General features: G+C 45.9%; 1 protein-coding gene across 1 annotated transcript; it reads left to right on the top strand.

The window, feature by feature from the left end:
• Positions 1-487: 487 nt before the first annotated feature.
• LOC121833783 (E3 ubiquitin-protein ligase lubel-like) lies at positions 488-16,967 on the top strand. Its single transcript, XM_042287408.1, has 3 exons — positions 488-842; positions 4,441-5,102; positions 16,383-16,967. Exons 1-3 carry the CDS (start codon positions 488-490, stop codon positions 16,965-16,967), a joined length of 1,602 nt encoding a protein of 533 aa, XP_042143342.1.
• Positions 16,968-17,659: the final 692 nt, after the last annotated feature.

The raw sequence follows: 17,659 nt of genomic DNA, 5'->3' as shown, positions 1-17,659 counted from the left end.
TTGTAGCATTTGTCATGCAACAAACCGTCTGCGGACATTTTCGAAGCACACATGAAGTAGTCATGCTTCGAACTTGTTTGAGGCGTGTCCCCGTCGTCATGTCTGCGGCGAACACGCTCCATTCTGCATGGTGTATGACTCATAAGGGCCGCCCACACTAGCGAGAAAACGCGCCCGGCGCGCCGATAAATCGGTTAAGCGGGAAGATAAAGGGCGTGTCTCTGCACGCGCTCGTGGCGCTGACTGTGCTTCGGCGACATTTTGTTACTTGCCGCGATCGGCGTGCCACGCGCGTTTTCTCGCTAGTGTGGGCGGCCCTATACGCAGCGCGACGGCGGCTTTCTAGCGCAGTCGCGGGGTGCAAATCGCGGCCATCGTGCAGCGAGTGCTTAGCTCTACGAATGTTTCCACTCGCCCCGACAGTGCAACCGTCTGTTGCAGCGGGGACGGAGGGCCGCTCGGCCGTCCCATGCAGCAGAGCAGCAGCATGAGCGACCTGCACCACACGACGGTCCAGGGACTGCCGCCTCAGCAGATTCTTCAGGGCTACCCGCAGCACTTCGGCCCCGCCTTCGGACCGGCTTTCGGACCCACGTACCGGACGCCTCCGGCCTTCGGGTATCCGATTCCGTACGCCATGGCTCCGGGCGCCCAGCTGCAGTACTACCGGAGCCCCGCAGCCTTCCTGGGATCGACGGGCTCGTGGAGCAACGTCAACTCGGCGGCCGAGGACGGCAAGGAGACAGACGACGAGACGCACAAGTCGCAACGCCATTCCACGCTTGATAGTCGCCGGATCAAGCGCAGCCAGAGCTGCATGCACGACCCCATCGTGCATCCTGGTAGGTGCATGGCGACGCCGCACTCTCCGGACGACGCACTCTAAAAACGTCTCTGAATTCGCTTCCCTTCATAACACGGAGACAGCGAATCACGGCGAACTATAGAAGGATCCCAGCGAATGACAAAAACTCCGAATACAAAAAAAAAAAAAAGCAAAAACACACACAAAAGAACACGTGCGCAGAATTCGTCCCTGTGAACTTGGCATTTTGATTCTAATTTTATTCTGAGCCTTTGTCATTCGCTGAGATTCTTCTAAGCTAAATGAACTTAAACCCCTGACGGGCACATTAAAGGCCTTCAGAGCGGACACCTTTAAAGAATCGGCGAATCAGCTTACGATTTCTCGCTTATCGCCATGCGATGGTTCGCCGACTTTTTAAAAAAGTTTGTTCTGAAGGCCTTTACGTGCCCGTCTGACAAAGGTATTACGCAATTTTTATTTTTATAGTGCAAGCGCTCGATCAGCATACAGTTTTGAAGTTAAAAAAGAGAAATAAATGGGGAAAGGGATAGCGTAGAACTGCCCAATAATGTCAGCCCGTCTACTCTGTCATAGACGCATAGTGCACGCGGAGAGCCAAACTGAACGCGAACGACGGGGCCAGAGATTGCCGTGAACGAGAAATGCGATGTGCGCTGGAACATCGAGCATGATGATCTGTGTGCAAGCGCAATGCGTTAAAGAAACAAAACAAACATGTGCTTTTGATTTTTTTTTTGTGTGTGTGATCTTCAGAGTGGTCCTTATGAACCCATGTACAGTCGGCCGTAAAAAAGACTGACACAAGTGATTCGTGGCCGGTGCGGTCAAACCGCCACACGCGGCGCTATATTTCGCTATAACACGGGGAACGAGAGTGGCCGGAACGTTCCCACCTTTGAATCGCAGGGGTGCTTCGAGAGAGATAAAGTTATCGTTTGTAGCAATTTCGTTTTTTTTTTTTTTTTTTTTTTTTTTTTACGTGCGGCTTGCTTTTGAGGGTGACGAGTCACGCGTGAGACGACGCTTTTTTTCGTTGTAATAAACAAAGTCTTCGCAGTGATATTTATTTTAATTGCTGTTTCAACATTGTGCGTAGAAGACGAGAGTATTTTCCTTATAAAAATGCGAATCTGTCAAATCGCGGCACAATCGATAAGAGAAAGTATAGAAAGCTGTAAAAAAAAAAAAGTCTGAACTTGATCACAGCGTGATGTGATGTGATGAAAAAGAGGATAGCTCTGTTCTCACCGAGCGAGCAAGAACAGAACACATGTGCGCAGTCACGCTGTGTTGTTTCGAAAGTGCGCTTTCGGAAGGGCTCCGGTGTGTCGACGTCCCCCGTGCATCCAAGAGTGGACTAATCCGGCAATCGCGACCCCAGCGTGCTTACGCTATCGAAGCGCCCCGTGTCGCCTCGCCGGCCAGGCCATCGCTCCCTTGTGTCAATTTTGTTTACGGCCGACTGTACACCCCATTATACAATGGCCGCGCGTTCATACTTTCCCGCAGATCACTCGGAAAGCCAATCACCGCGACCAACGGAAAGCTCGACGAATGACGAGGCCAGTAAACGTTTAGCTGAAAATAAGGTCTGCGTTGTGGCATTGAGCACGATGTCACGAATACGCAAATCATCGTGACTTTGTTTCGCATATTTTATTTTTAGATACAAACCTTTTTCGGTTTCTTCGTAGATCGCAGTGGTTCGCACTCCTAATAATCCTAAATTCTAAAAAAAAAAAAAAAAACCTTGCGTCATTTTTGTTTTAGCGCACGTGGTGGGCCTATCACCGAATGAAGAGCAACAGGAATTGACGTGGATAAGCATGAATCGTATGGTAGCGATGACTCTACCGAACTGGGAGATAGATTCGGCGTGTTTTCTACCCACACTCTGAGAAAAACGTCTCTCTGCTCACTTCCTTGCAGGTATACGCAGGTAACCAATCACTGTAAACAACGAAAGAATCCTATGAATAACAAAAGCCAAGAATGTGATTACGTCTGAATTATGCGACGTGCATTGGTCTAACGAGCGTGTGAAACGCCGTGCTCATTATCACCGCGCACATTTCGTTTTTTCAGGTTCAATGGTGTTCCGAGCTTAGTCATGCGGTGCTATCTGTTGTTATATATATATATATATATATATATATATATATAATGCGCTTTTGATAAAGAGTGCACCCTCTTTATTAACATCCTCTTCTGGGACGGGTAAAACGGCCAGGCCCGTTTTATCCGTTCGGGTATCCGCAGTACCCGCCTTTCTTCCCGCCTTGGATGCGACCGCCGTCGGGGCCGCCGTCACCGTCCCCGTCGCAGCAGTCGCTGCCCGTGGCGGAGCAGAGCGAGCGGCTACCGAGGCGCCCGGACGAGCCACGACCACACCACCGAAAACATAAGAAGAACATCGGAAAGACCTCGCGGCGCCAGTCGTCGCAAGATCTCTCATCCGAAGAGCAGGACAACGAAGGCGCCCTGTCCTCAGCCTCCAACACGGAGTACAACCAGGGTAAATGTTCTTCAGTATCTCGAAGAAGGACGAGGCAATTAGGCTAACCGGAGGGGTTCTGGCCGAAACGCCTCCACACAAGTGAGACTCTCGAAAGGGTGCTTCTGCTGCTCCTTTTCTCCCCACGCTGCTAACGTTGGGCATTTCCAGTGTTCTGAGACATGTTATTGAGAGAACACAGAAGGCATCGACGCGAGCTATCACGCGAAACATGTAAGTGAACGTGTGATTCCGTAAAGAGATAAATCGCATTTGCGAAACACACAAGCGTTGCAATAGCTCTGTCTCTGTGTACGTATCGTGTCTGCATTAACACGGACGTCTTGCCGAAAGACACCGAGTCTGCATTAATTAGCCTGAGTCAATGTCCCGCATGTCTCTGGAAAGACGTCTAGACTTCCTTTGTTCCTTTCAACAAACATTTCTTTGAAAAGCGGAAGAATACCATCAAACGCTAGAAGCGTGGGCACCCATTGATCGGAGTCACCTTCTAAATCATGAATCTCGCTACGCGTATAGCCTTTCGTGTGTATAAGATTCTGACTGCGCAGTTGATCTCCATTTGACACGACCAAACACCGAATACAGGTTCTCAGGGTCGCCAGCGGCCCGCATAAACTATAAACATCCAATCCTGATTCTTCCCGTTACTGCATGATACGCGGGGAATTTTTTTTACTAAAAACCTACGTTATACACTAAAAAGGACTCTTGTTACATATAACCAAATACGGTATTTGATATAACTGTTTGGGGTAAGCTTGTTGGCCGCGGTGGACACCGGGGCACAATTGTAGCGCGATAATTTTGCATTTAATTAATTAACTAGAATTCACTACTGAACTTTCTAAGCAGGTGTGGTGTGCATCTGACGCAAGATATATTGTGGGATTCTTAAATTGGTTCGCGTCTGCTCGCTGACTGCAGGCTCTGACGCTTCTTCAAAACGAGGTTTTCGGCACTTTTTTTTTTTTACTTTCAACTTAGATGTTTATTTACATAGAGCCATTGTTCTCGAGGTGTGACAAGTGAATGGCTGTATGGATAAAAAACCGAGGTTCCGCAGTAAACGTAGCCGTTCTCTCAAATATTCCAGATTCGTCTACCGTCAAAACGAAGAGTAGAGCGAGAACGGGTAGCCTGCCCCAAGCCAACATCCCTGCAGCCGCCGTCGAACGAGAGCCAAACAGGACGTCGACGACACCTTCACGCAAGGAAGCTACCGTCGCCGCCGCCACTAACTTCCCCAGAATCGAACATTCCGAAACGAACGACAGGCTGGAGTCGCGCCTCAACGGGAACGCCAGCGAATGTCCGAAGCCCACCGTCGCCTCGCAGGCATCCGGAGACGGCAACCAGGCGACTCAGGGAACCAAGTCAACGCACACTCCAGAAGCCGAAAGACCCAAGTGGGATCCGACAAAAGCGTGGCGATGCGAGCACTGCACCTTCATCAACGAACCGGGGTCCAGGATCTGCCTGATCTGCTGCAAGACCACCTTCAGGGAAGAGTCGCCTGCGCCTGCGTCGGATGACGAGTCACAACGTCAGAAGAAGAGGGCCGACTTTCAGGACACACTCGCGGACAAAGACATCGAAGTGGTCACGAACGGGACAGCGGCTGGACCCGCGTCAGTGCAAGGGACTGAACAGAAGCTTCAGCAGAGGACGGAGCCGGTGTCGACGGAAGGAAAGAGCGCAGATAGTCAGACACCCTTCAGCGACGACTTTATCAAGGAGCAGCAGGAGGTAGAAAAGGTAAGGCATAGTTCTGAACTATACCTCTTTTTATTCGCTGCTATGATTTATCGATATAAGCAGTGATCCCTTTTATATATGCTTTGTTATGCGAATCGCATGTGAAAACACCTACCGCCCTGAGGTGAAGGGTATGACACGATGGCCACGTAGTCGGGTTCGTATATGTATTTCAGCTGACTGCGTAGCCTGTTCGTAGGATGCAAAGTTGAAACTCGAACGTAGCCTGTTCGTGACATAAAGACTGCAAACCTCTAACCTGACTAACCCGGCTACCACTATGTTCTTCATTACAATTTTGAACGCTCATTATAATAATTATATAGTATGGAACACACGTGCCAAAAACCAACCGAAACTCAGACGGAAATCAGAACACGAAAAATCTGCTTCATGCACGGGTGTACGAGTCAAAACAGCTTTACATATATGATGTCGTTAGGGGGTGGTTATGATGCCGTCGTTTTTCGTTTTGCCATCGGTTCTCTTTTGACGAACAGAATAAAAACGATACACTTCTTGTTTGCCCAGCTTCATGCTTTTAGGCGCTGTCCGAGACTGTGATCACCGAGAGTTTCAGAGCCTTGTGGCATGTGTAGCCAGCATTGTTGATCTTATTATCACTGGTTAACTTATAATGTCACCGTGCCGCCGCCCTAGAAAAAAAAAACAAAAAACATAGCACCAATTGCGAAGCTCACAACATTATTATCCCCAGCCAGTCCAGGGTGTCGAACCGAAACCGAACCGAACTCTTCGTCGCCATCTTGGAACTGAACCGGAACAAAACCGGAATATAACGGAAAGCGGTTCAAAACGGTTCATGGTATTATTTTTGTGTGTGAATATCACAAACTAGATATTTGAGAATAAATAATTGGCAGTTCTATTTCTCTGTGTTATCAAATTACCATATACAGAATTGCAATGTTTGAGCAACAATGGTTTTCGTGGAACTTTTGTGTTGGCACCATGCACTCTAAAAAAAAAAAAAAAAAAAAACGCCCGTGCGTCTACTTTTCCGCACAACACTCAGAGAGCCAATGACCGCAACTTACGGAGGCAGCTCAGCGAATGACGATGCTGAAACCTATGTTTAGACCAAAAAACACAGTCTGAGTTGTGACATTAAGCAATGCAAGCGTGACGTTTTGCACTGCTTAATAGCACAAGTCAGACTGCGTTTTTTGGTCTAAATATATGTTTCGGCATCGTCATTCGCTGAGCTGCCTCCGTAAGTTGCGGTGATTGGCTCTCCGAGTGTTGTGCGGGAAAGTAGACGCACGAGCTTTTATTAGAGTGAAATTAATCACGTGTAACCTGTTCACGTGACGTCATGGTGTCAAGACATGATGCCAAATAATGTCACGTCACGAGGCCCCGTGATGTCACGTGACGTGACTCACTGAGTCAAGTCGATATAAATTGATAACGTCACTCGGTTTATTAGCTTTTTTTACACCGTGACGTTATATGACATCACGAGTTCGCACCGCGAGTTACCCGACACCGTGACGTATTTGATTATCATGAACCCGAACTGAGTGTTTGGGTTCATAACAATCAGCATCGCCTCACTTTCGGATATTAAATCGGGTTCAATCAAATATGAGCATAGCCGAACTCTAACAATGTCTGACGCTCAGTCCATGCTCTATGCTTTGCCATCCCCAGCGTATGACTATGATGAACACTGACGGTATAAAATTAGTGCCAGATTACGTGACCGCTTGTTCTATTTGCGAGTTGAGGGGAAAGCTTTTTCTTTCCTTTATTGTTTTTTCTGCGTCTGCTATTGCGCGGAGAGGAAAACTAATGGGTGATTTTGCAAGTTATCAATATCAGGGATTACTTCTTAGCAGTATTTACTGAAAGTACAAAAATGGTTGTACAACCAATTTTAAATGAGGCACCCAAACGTTTTCGTTGTCACTGAACTGCCTCAGAAATTTCCCTCAGAAAATAAGAACATTGGAAGGGCTAAATGTGATTTATGAATCCGAAGTTACATAGAACTACATGTCTGTACGGGAGGGATACCTGAAAAGAAAGATCCTAGTGGCCTCAGAGGGACAGCCGAACGTTGACAGCCGTTCTAAGCCTCAGAGGAGTGTCGTTCTCAAGTTCTCCCCCAAGCTTCTATCACCTCCGCATTTTGTTTAAACTTCACAGTCTTTGGGTGCAAAATAAAAGCAATGGAGCATTACTGTTAACATGTGACACAAATATAATTGTCGAATTAACATCCACAGATTGAGGACGGAGTCCCCAAGAAATAAAAGATAGTATTCTTTGGAGCAGTGGTTCTCAAATGGGGGTCCGCGGACCCTTTGGGGTCCGCGAAGCCCTGACTGATCAGTCAAGCCCGGCAATAAATTTTTTTTTTTTAGGTCGAAAAGAAATGTTTTAGTTTTCGGGCGAGTTCTTTCGTGTGAACGTGAATAAGAGAGGTCTATTTCACACTAGCCCTTAGTTATATCCATTTATTAAATCATTATATTTAACCTATAACTTTCCTCTCCACTCACCACGAACGGGGTCCTCCAACAACTCCGCCGATCCACAAGGGGTCCGCGAAACATTGATGGTTGAGAACCACTGCTCTGGAGTAACAGCAAAAAATGAAAAAGGGGGGGAAGGGGGAGTAGTTCTAAAAACATACTGTGTTGTGAAGGTTCCTCTGCCTCGCATCTTCGGCATAGAACAGAAAGCGTGGCCCCGGAAACTACTCTGTTTGCAGAAACACTTTTGCCAGAAAGCGCCTTTTTCGTGGTACTAGACGCTCGCGCCGTTCCTCGCAGCGCCACCAAGCAAGAATAACTTGTATCTCCCGAATACATTACTTGCACTAAGCGCGAACCTTCTGCAGCGTGCATTTTGCACAACCGGATTGGATTTTCTCGGCAAGAACAAATCGCAATGACAAAAACCACGTTAAACAGTTCAGTTTCCTGGTGAAATGCGATGTTAGTAAAACTAGCAAAAGTACAGGGTGCCTCAAATAGCGGCCAGGCTCTTTAAATCGACCGCAAAAGTCGGTTTCGTAATCTATCGCGCTACGAGTTTGTGCAGCGTTGCCCACAGGTGGTGTATTTCTTCTCTAAAATATTTAAAGAGCGAACTTACCCGAGAAGAAAGTACAGGGTGATTCAAGGAGAGGCCAGGCTCTTTAAATCGACCGCAAAATACGGTTTCTTAACCTATCGCGCTACGACTTTGTGCAGCGTTGCCCACAGATGTTGTATTTTTTTTTTTTTTGTAAAATTTGCAAAGAGCGAACATACCTGAGGAAAAAGTAAAGAAAGAAAAAGGCTTAGCTCCTATGGAAACGCAGCGAAGCCACCGGTCTTCAAACAACACGGCGCCGTTTCGCCCGGGGGACAAGAGATGGCGCAAACGGTCGCGACACCAACTGCCGCCAACGAACGAGCATACGACGCCGAGAGCCGGCGTCTTTAGCAGACAAAGAACTGCAGTTTCTTGTTGTTACCGCGCCTGTTTTTGTTTCTGCAACTGTCGCCGCCCGCGGGACGCGCGCTGCTTTTGAGTCGAAGAAATGTTCGTCTGCTAAAGACGCCGGCTCTCGGCGCCGTATTACAGTGGCTTAAAGGGGGTAGTGTAGTTACCGCGTAGCCTCCACCATGCATCGGGAACGGCCGCTCCTTGGAAGACGGTGGAGGTGGCGCTTCGATCTGTCGCACCGTTAGGGTGCCTCCATCGGCCGGCAGATAGAGGCACCCTAACGCGCTTCATAACAAATATAAATGCCTCAAAAACAATTATTTGTTTCCAGTGAACTTCCAACAACATGATTTGTGTTCGTAGGTGAATAAAAATGTGAAACTAGCAGACGACAGTGTAGTCGACAGCTGCGAATCGGCCAGAGCCACTGATCTCTATGACAATTGCTGGATCGCGTTTGCCCGCTCCGCGAATGCGGTCACTGGCGGCCATCTTTAGGTAGAGTTATATCACCTCTAGCCAATGTAAGCTGCTGCAGCCGCTATCATCCATCCATGGCAGATAGCGTTTTGGCAGGTGGGTTGGTCAAAATAGCGTGGGTGATATTGCGTGCTTGATTAAAATTATTTGACGAAACATGTTTTTGAAACACGGCGTGAACAGTAGTCCGGTTTTTGAGGAAATGGTAAAAGTTTCACAAAATCGCAGCACCGGGAGAAAAGCAGCACAGCACGTATCGAAAGTCGCATCAAAAGAAGCATCGAAAGCAGACGACGGTACGGAGTCTGCTTTTGATGCGAGCTGCGCTGCTTTCCCCCGGTGCTGCGCTTTCGTAGAACTTTTGCCGGGTCCTCAAAGATGAGGCTATCGATCACGCCGGGTTTCAAGAATCTGCTTCGTCGAACAACTTCAATCAAGCACGAAATGTCACCCACGGTACAGTGTACTAGATCTACGGCTATTTTATGGCAGCCTGCCGCCATTGCGCTGTCCGCCATATTACTATGATGGCTAGAGGTGATATAACTCTACCTAAAGATGGCCGCCAGTGACCGCATTCCGGTCCATAGGAGGAGCTGGTCAAACGCGATCCAGCAAATAGACATAGAGATCAGTGGCCAGAGCTGGCCGGAGCTGGCCGGAGCCAAGCTAGCCCAGCGGCGAAGCCGGAGCCATAGCCGGACCGACGGTGCTGCAAGCGCCAGCGCCACCCGCGGCCGTCTTCGAACGCTGTGCCGCTTCTCCGGTTTCGTTCGTTACACTACCCCCTTTAAGCCACTGCAGCCGTATGCTCGTTCGTTGGCGGCGTTCGTTGCGCCATCTCTTGTCTCCCGTGCAAAACGGCGCCGTGTTGTTTGAAGACCGGTGGCGTCGCAGCGTTTCCATAGGAGCTAAGCCTTTTTCTCTCTTTACTTTTTCCTCAGGCAAGTTCGCTCTTCGCAAATTTTACAAAAAAAAAAAAAAAAAAAAAGCACCATCTGTGGGCAACGCTGCACAAAGTCGTAGCGCGATAGGTGAAGAAACCGAATTTTGCGGTCCATTTAAAGAGCCTGGCCTCTCCTTGAATCACCCTGTAGAAAAAGTAAAAAGCTTAACTCCCACGAAAACGCTGCGATGTCAAACAATCAAACAATAGGGCGCCCTAGGTATTTTTTTGAAGACCGATGACTTTGCTGCGTTTCTATAGGAGTTTAGACTTTTTCTTTCTTTTTTTTACTTTTTTCCTCGGATAAATTTGCTCTTTGCAAATTAAAAAGAAAAAAGAAAAAGAAATACACCACCTGTGGGCAACGCCGCACAAAATCGTGGCACGATAGGTTAAAGAAATTTATTTTTGCGGTCGATTGAAAGAGCCTGGCTGCTATTTGGAGACACTCTGTAGATCTCCAAATTGTAAAGTTGTGCAGTATATACAGCAGTCTCGCGATAATATACGGCAGCCTAATAAAATGTTAGAGTGGATGACTGATAAAACACAGAGTTGTAAAATGAGGGCCCACAACGAAAGAGCATAAAACCGAATATAACATTAGCTTCCCGAGGCATAAGTTTCGAGTTCATAAAAGCTGATGCCCAAATGTAATTTATGTTAAGATTATAAGAATCTTCGCTTGTCCTTCGCGCTATTTATGTGTCATTGAGAATATAATTACATCTCTATGAAATATTTTGCAGTGAGGTATAATGTATGGAATTCTTTTGAAGAATGCCATTTATTATATGTCCTTCTGCACATTTCGTGTATTTGACCTTAGATCTCTGTGAACACAAAGCCCTTTTTGGCATGCCCCGCGATCCGGTGTTCCAAACTGCCCAACAGCGAGCTAAATGAAAATTTTCTGCAGATCGGCTCAGCTGATGGCACATTTCCGAGTATCGTTCTCTCGTGTCGTTCTCAAGTGGTTATGTGAAGTTTATAGACTCAGATATTATTTATTATATTAACGATGTACATCATAAGTAAATCCACCCCCAAATTATAAGAATGATGCTCGTCAAATATTTTTCTGGCGTATTTATCCTCGATAGGCATGGGAATAAGTGATCTGGGAGCGCCTTAAACAAAATTTTGATTATGAAGCTGATTTAAGCAACTGTGTTCCAGACACATATATTACTTCTCAAGCATAGAGAAGTTTGTTATTGCCTCTTTTATGTGATAAACAGCAATTAATTGTATGTGTCTGTGGGCTGGGCAGAAGCAAAACAGGGGCGCGTGGCGGAACTATGGCGATCACACGCGCAAACCATTATAAAGTGACCAATTAAGTAACTGCCATGTCGAGTAGAGCATGAAATACTACTTTGTTCTATTTACAATAATAATAAATTATCAAAAGCGATGCCTCTTATTTGCAAATCGAATTAAACGGCGTCTGATAAAAAAAAAATCTCAACAGCCAGGTTATATCATTTAGCGTGTAGAAGAAAATGTTCACTCCTATATGCGCTATTTAGGCCAAATTTAATCTGTGTACGAAGGTGCATATGTGGAGAGCAAGTTTGTCTGCTTGTTGCGCAGCGGTTGCAATGACGTCGGAACGCCGAGCTTTGATTGGCTCTGACTGGAAGGAGAGTGGGTAGACATCAATGCTAGCTGCCCTAAGGTCTACTCATTATCCTTCAATCAGAGTCAATCAAAGATCTGTGTTCTGATTAGGGATGCCGCGAACCACCCTAGGTTCGAATTCGAAAGGTTTCGATATTTTCGAACCGAACTGATGTTCGATTTAGAAAAGTTTCCATATTTTCGACTGCAGGGAGGTTCGAATTCGAAAAATTCGCAACTTTCCAAAATTGTGGGGTTTCGAAATCGAAAAGTTCGAAGCTTTCACGGTTTCTAAAAGTTCGGGTTCGATTATTTCGAATATTTGTTTACTTGAGGTTCGATCAATTCGAAGATTTCGAGCTTCCCTAATTTTAAATTCGAGAGATTCGAATGTTTCGAATTTGTTTAGATCTAAAATTCGAAAAATCGAACGTTTCGAATTTTTAAAGACATAAAGTTCGATAAATTTGAAGATTTCGAATTTCTTCCTACATAAAGTTCGAAAAATTCGGAGGTTTCGATTCTCTTTTAATGCTAAATTCGAAAAAAAAAAGAAAAAACTTCGAAGGTTTCCGATTTTTTTTTAAGTCCAAGTGCACAAAATTCGAAGTCCGGTTTTCATGTTCCGACACAGTTTCAGTTTCAAATAACGTTTTCACGCCTCACTGGTTTTCACGAAATCAAGTTTAGAAAAGTTCGAGTGTGATATTTAGACTGCGCGAAGTTGGTCAAGCAATTAAATAAGACGACGAGTGCCCCGCATGTGCTGGAATATTTGCCAGTGCAGAGACGTGTAACAATAGATCAGTAATTGTGACCGCCAGCCCGGGGTGGTCATTAACGTGCATTACGAAGTAGTGATCCTACGAACGCACTGTTTAACGATACTCATCCAGTTCGAAACGGCCAGGGGCAGGCAGGTGGTTGAGGTTCAGAAAAACCTTGAAGTGATCTGGCAAACTGCCCCCCTACCCCCTTGCACGCTGGTAGTAATCCGATCGAACGCCGCCCGAGTGACGCTGGCATATAGTAAGTTTAGTTTGTACATGATGCAAAATCCTGAGACTGGGAATGAAATTTGAAAGAAAAAGTGTAAGAAGACAGAAAAAAGGGGACAGGATAACGTCTCAAACTCAACTCAGCTGAAAACTCAGCTCCAGGACAACGTCTCAAACTCAACTCAGCTCAAAACTCAGCTTCAGGACAACGTCTCAAACTCAACTCAGCTGAGTTTGAGACGTTGTCCTGTCGCCTTTTTTCTTTCTTCTTACACTATTTCTTGCGAATTTCATTCCCAGTCTCGGGATTTTGGATCATGATCAACATACACCAGCTCGCCTGCACCTTGGCAATTTTTTTGTTTGTAATTGCTTTGGAGGTTTATTTTCTGGGGCAGAAGAAACGCCGAGCAAAACGCACAGAAGCTGTCGCAACTTGAGGTCGAGGAGCGTTCTACCATACCAGTGGCGTCGGAACGTCGGAAGAGGAAAAACGGGGGGAAGGGGGGCGGGGGGGGCGGGGGGGGGGGAGCTCCAGTTTCTCCACCCACCCCCCCCCCCCTCCCAGGTATTTCGGACTGTTAAAGGGAAAGAGGGCATGGTCGAGCTTATTTTAATCTGAAATTATTTATGCATATGTATAGCTACTGTCGCTCTTCACTGCATAAAAGATCGCGTGGATTGTCATTGTTAAGGCCGGTTCTCACATGCAGCGAAGCGCTGATGTAACGCTGCTCACGTGCCGTCAGGTACTTATCGTATGCCATGAGCAACAGTTTTTACGGTGCGATACAAAGCTGGTGAACGCTCCCGTCGGCACGTGCTTAGTACGAGGTCAGCGCTATGCTTGTTGCGCTCGGCTGCATGTGTGAACAGGCCTTTAGAAACTCGTTGTCAGGAGGCACTACTCGTCACATGCTCGGTGGCTCGAAAGTTCGAAGCTATGTCTTTTCGACCTAAATAACTGTGCCATTGGTAAAAAATAATCAATAAATAAACATAACAATAAATGTCAAAAATAAAAAGCTGGAGAAAAAAAAAAAAAACTATCAAGAACCCGCTGGAAGTGTTGTATTCTTGCATATTCAGAGGTCCAGAACTATGAAACAAGTTTCTCCTACCAAAATGTCTACAGGCCAAAAGAAACACGTCCCAAAAGCGTAAAATGAAAAAAAAAAAAAAATTTATGACGCGTTGAACTTGAACAATTTTAAAAGTCTTCCACCATGAGTTAATTTATTCCTCAACGTGAAAAAAAACAATAAATACATTATTTTGTATTCTGCAGATGGTAATGATATGTACTGTATCCCGTGTTAATTTAAATGCGATACCCAAACAATGTAGGCGAAAAAAATTACCAAGTTTAGGGCATCATTGTCCGTAGGTACATGTTTGGATATTTATTCTAAACTCGTCTTGAACAAAAATAATCATATCTTAAGACGACACTCAAGTAGGCTATATATAGATCATTCTTAAAAAGTTTAACATCTCTACCATAAGTAGCTTCGTTTATAGAGCGCTTCAAATATGGCACAAACGACAATTGTCAAAAACCCGTGGTCCGTCCTCGCTCCTTCGGGAATCTATTTTTCTAAAACCAAGCATGCCAGATGATTGAAATAAACGGCATTGTCTTTCGCAAGGAATGCGTCACCCCATGTAAAATTGCAAAAAAAAAAAAAAAAATTACGAATGTGCCTCACTGCTTGAATACAAATGCAACCACCCGCCGGTCTTTCGAAGTTCGACGAGCTTTGAACTTTTACCCTAAAAGGTCGAAGTTCGTCGAACTTTTGACTTTTCAGGAATCGAGAGTTCGACAATTTTCGAATTCATTAGATTAATAGGTTCGAACGTTCGAAAATTATCGAATTTCTTAGCGTAGGAAGTTCGAAAGTTCGAAAAGCTTCGAAGTTTTTAGTGCAAGAAGTTCGAAAGTTCGAAAATCAACGATTTTTTTAGTTTATCAAGTTCGAAAGTTCGACAATCATCGAATTTTGCAGCGTAATAAGTTCGAAAATTCGAAAAGCGTCGAACTTCTTAGTTTAATGAGTTCGAAAATTCGACTTCCGTCGAATTTCTCAATATGGAAAGTTCGAAAATTCGAAATCTTTCGAACCTTTCAAAACGCTTCATTCGATCATCGAAACTTCGATTCGAAAAAAGTTCGCGGCATCTCCAGTTCTGATGTTAACGAAACCCCTGCGCAGAAAGCAGATGTACTTGCGCTCGGCATAGATTAGAGTGAACAACTTTGATGCCTCCTTTCTGCATGATTCTTCGTCTGCATCAAGGTGTTGAGTGTAGACAATATTGGTTAAGAAAACAAGCGTTGTGATTGCCGCTCAGCGTTTCTATAAAAGGTACACTGAAAGGGCTTGTCCTAAGACGTTCGTGACATTTTGAAAATATCATTGCTCTTGGCTCACTTGCGTCGTCATCATATACAGGGCGCGGCCGTAGGGACTAACACATTTGGCACGCCTTGCAATATTCGATTTCCATACATACATACCTGAAACTAGGTACGCGAAAGTAGTTTTGCAAGAAGTGTTATATGTGTATTTTTTTCCTATGCCCTATCCTATTCCGGATGTTCGTCGTCTACACACCGATTTGTGAGCTTGCTCACAAGTGGTCACTTTTCATATATTTCGTTAGAAGTATTGATTATCGCGAGTATCTCGCTCATCGCCAGCCTCTTCTATTGGTTTTTAGCGTTTTTGCTTTCAGCAAGCCACCCTGGAGCGAGCTCATAAATAAACTACGTTCGTGTGCCCAGTTTTAGGTATGCATGTTTGTTTGGAATTCGTATTTCGTAAGGCGTTGCAAATGTGTTGGTCCTTACAGCAGCACCCTGTCTATTGTGAAAAGTATGTCGTGAACTATATTTCAATATATATATGACGACGAGGTGTTTATTTTATGATTTTATTCACTGTAATTAATTTTTTACTTGAAGAGCACAATTACAATTCAACTTTTAATACAGCGACGCAAAGTTGTAACAATCACGGGTATTTTAGGCGACCTACCACACTTCGCGACAACTTTTCGTTTCAGATAAAACACATGCGACTGAGCTAAACAAATGGATGTGGAGTCATATAAACGCGACGTTTTGTATGTTAGTCTTGATTTCCGAGAACTTTTGCGTCGAAATTATATAACGATGATTCTTATTTTTGGTATATGAAAATAAAAGTGGATTGTACAAACGATAAAAAAAAATATATATATAGAGTTGTTCGTTTTAAAGCGAACATAGTGCCTCTTGCCAAAGCAACGTGCCGGCGTGCGGTCGTGTATCACAACTGCGTGGTGCACTTTAAAGACCCCCAGGTTTGCGGTTGTACCGCACTGGGTAAATTGCTCATCTACAGCTGAGACTCCAGACGCCCACTGAGGCAGACTTACTTCCGGCTGTATAAACATACACACAACAATTTGCTTGCAAAACAACGCGGGAAATATATTCTCAATTGAGCCGTTCAAACCGGTTTCAACCGTTATTTTTGCTCCCCGGAACTGAACCAGATCTGGACCGGAAGCCGTGAACCCGAACCGGAACCGAACCCATGAAAATTTTGGTTTGACACTCTGCCAGCCACATAATGCACTTCAAATATTGTCAGAGGCAAAATTGGGAACTGTATTTAGCCGTTTTTAGGTTCAAGGTTTCAATTACTCTATCGGTGGGATTTAAATTTACTAAAAAATGCGTGACAAGCGGACTTAATGTTTCGTCTATGCTTTCTTTGACAGGAAATACGGCGAAGACTTGAAATCCAGATGAGGATCGACGAAGAGAACCGAAAGTTGGAGGGCACAGTGGAAGAAACCAAGACCGTTCAACACTTCCAAGCCGACAGCGCGGAAACCGAGAGTTCAAGCGTTCCGCCGCAGGCGTTGCTGCAGACACCAACAACTGCGGCAGCGGACACACCGCTCGCCACGCCGAAGCCCCAAGCAGAAGCCGGGACCACCGATCAGACGACCATCTATCGGTCCACGGTGCAACAGTCCCATTCCTCCAGTCAGACCGTGACGTCCGACGAGATTAAAATGCGCGAGGTGTCGCCAACGCAAACGACGCCGGCAGAGGTAACTCAAGCCGTGCGGCCCAAGGTTCTCTACAAGGCTTCAGTGGGCACGGACACTGAAGACTTTGTGGACTCAACGTCGTCGGACACGCAGCAGCCTCAGGACAAGAGACGTCGCACATTCGCGGCGGCCAAGTCCCAGTCCCTCGATCCACCGAGACCGCCGGCCTACCTGGGCAAGGTGGGACAACAGGCCCCGAGAGGAACGCGCATTAGTAATCTCATAAGGTCAGTACGCAACCTATAAATCACAAATTCTTTCTTTGTCCGCACGTTTTTATGAACGATGCAATGGCGACAGTGACAAGTTACAGGATTTTCAGCCGGAATATTGGTCGACCTTTTTATGAACGATGTAGTTTTTCGCATATCATATGGAGTAGATGGAAAGTATGCCCACACGACTCTTTTTTTTTTTGTCCGCATATTTTCATTTTGTGCTCACGATGGCCATGTCTCGATAGACAGGCACTATACTTCGTTTCAGCTTCGGTCCGAGCGCGGCCGATGTTAGGAGCCGAAGGGCCAATCAAACAGCGAAAGAGGCACTTCATGGCGTGCTCTCTGCAGTTGATAGGACCAGCCGGTGTTCGCCGTCTCTCTGCGCGCGCACCTCCGCCGGCTAGTCTTATCAAGCGCAGAGAGCACGCCATGACGCTGCGCTTTTTGCGGTGTTTGATTGGCCCTTCGGCTCATAGCATCGGCCGCGCTCGGACCGAAGCTGAAGCGAAGTATAATGAAACATTTCTCACCGTCTCGCCAATGACACCAAGCTATAGTCGGTGACAGCTTAAGAAACACAGCCCGTGACGAGCCCCGAGAATATTCGTATCGCTCCGCAGCCATGAGATTGCGGCATTCGTAGATAAGGCCGACGAACGAATCATGATCACAACAAGTTACGCCCTGCGTTTTTTTTAAGCTCTCAGTAACTAGAGC

The sequence above is a fragment of the Ixodes scapularis genome, unplaced genomic scaffold, assembly GCF_016920785.2.
Source record: "Ixodes scapularis isolate PalLabHiFi unplaced genomic scaffold, ASM1692078v2 PGA_scaffold9__187_contigs__length_104089568, whole genome shotgun sequence".
NCBI classification, from domain to species: domain Eukaryota; kingdom Metazoa; phylum Arthropoda; class Arachnida; order Ixodida; family Ixodidae; genus Ixodes; species Ixodes scapularis.
This window is presented reverse-complemented; position numbering and strand designations above follow the sequence as displayed.

Coding starts and splice junctions, on each gene's coding strand:
- LOC121833783 (XM_042287408.1), top strand. CDS start 488: ATGAGCGACCTGCACCACACGACGGTCCAGGGACTGCCGCCTCAGCAG. Junction 843..4,440: donor CGACCCCATCGTGCATCCTG/GTAGGTGCATGG, acceptor CAAATATTCCAG/ATTCGTCTACCGTCAAAACG. Junction 5,103..16,382: donor AGCAGCAGGAGGTAGAAAAG/GTAAGGCATAGT, acceptor TTTCTTTGACAG/GAAATACGGCGAAGACTTGA.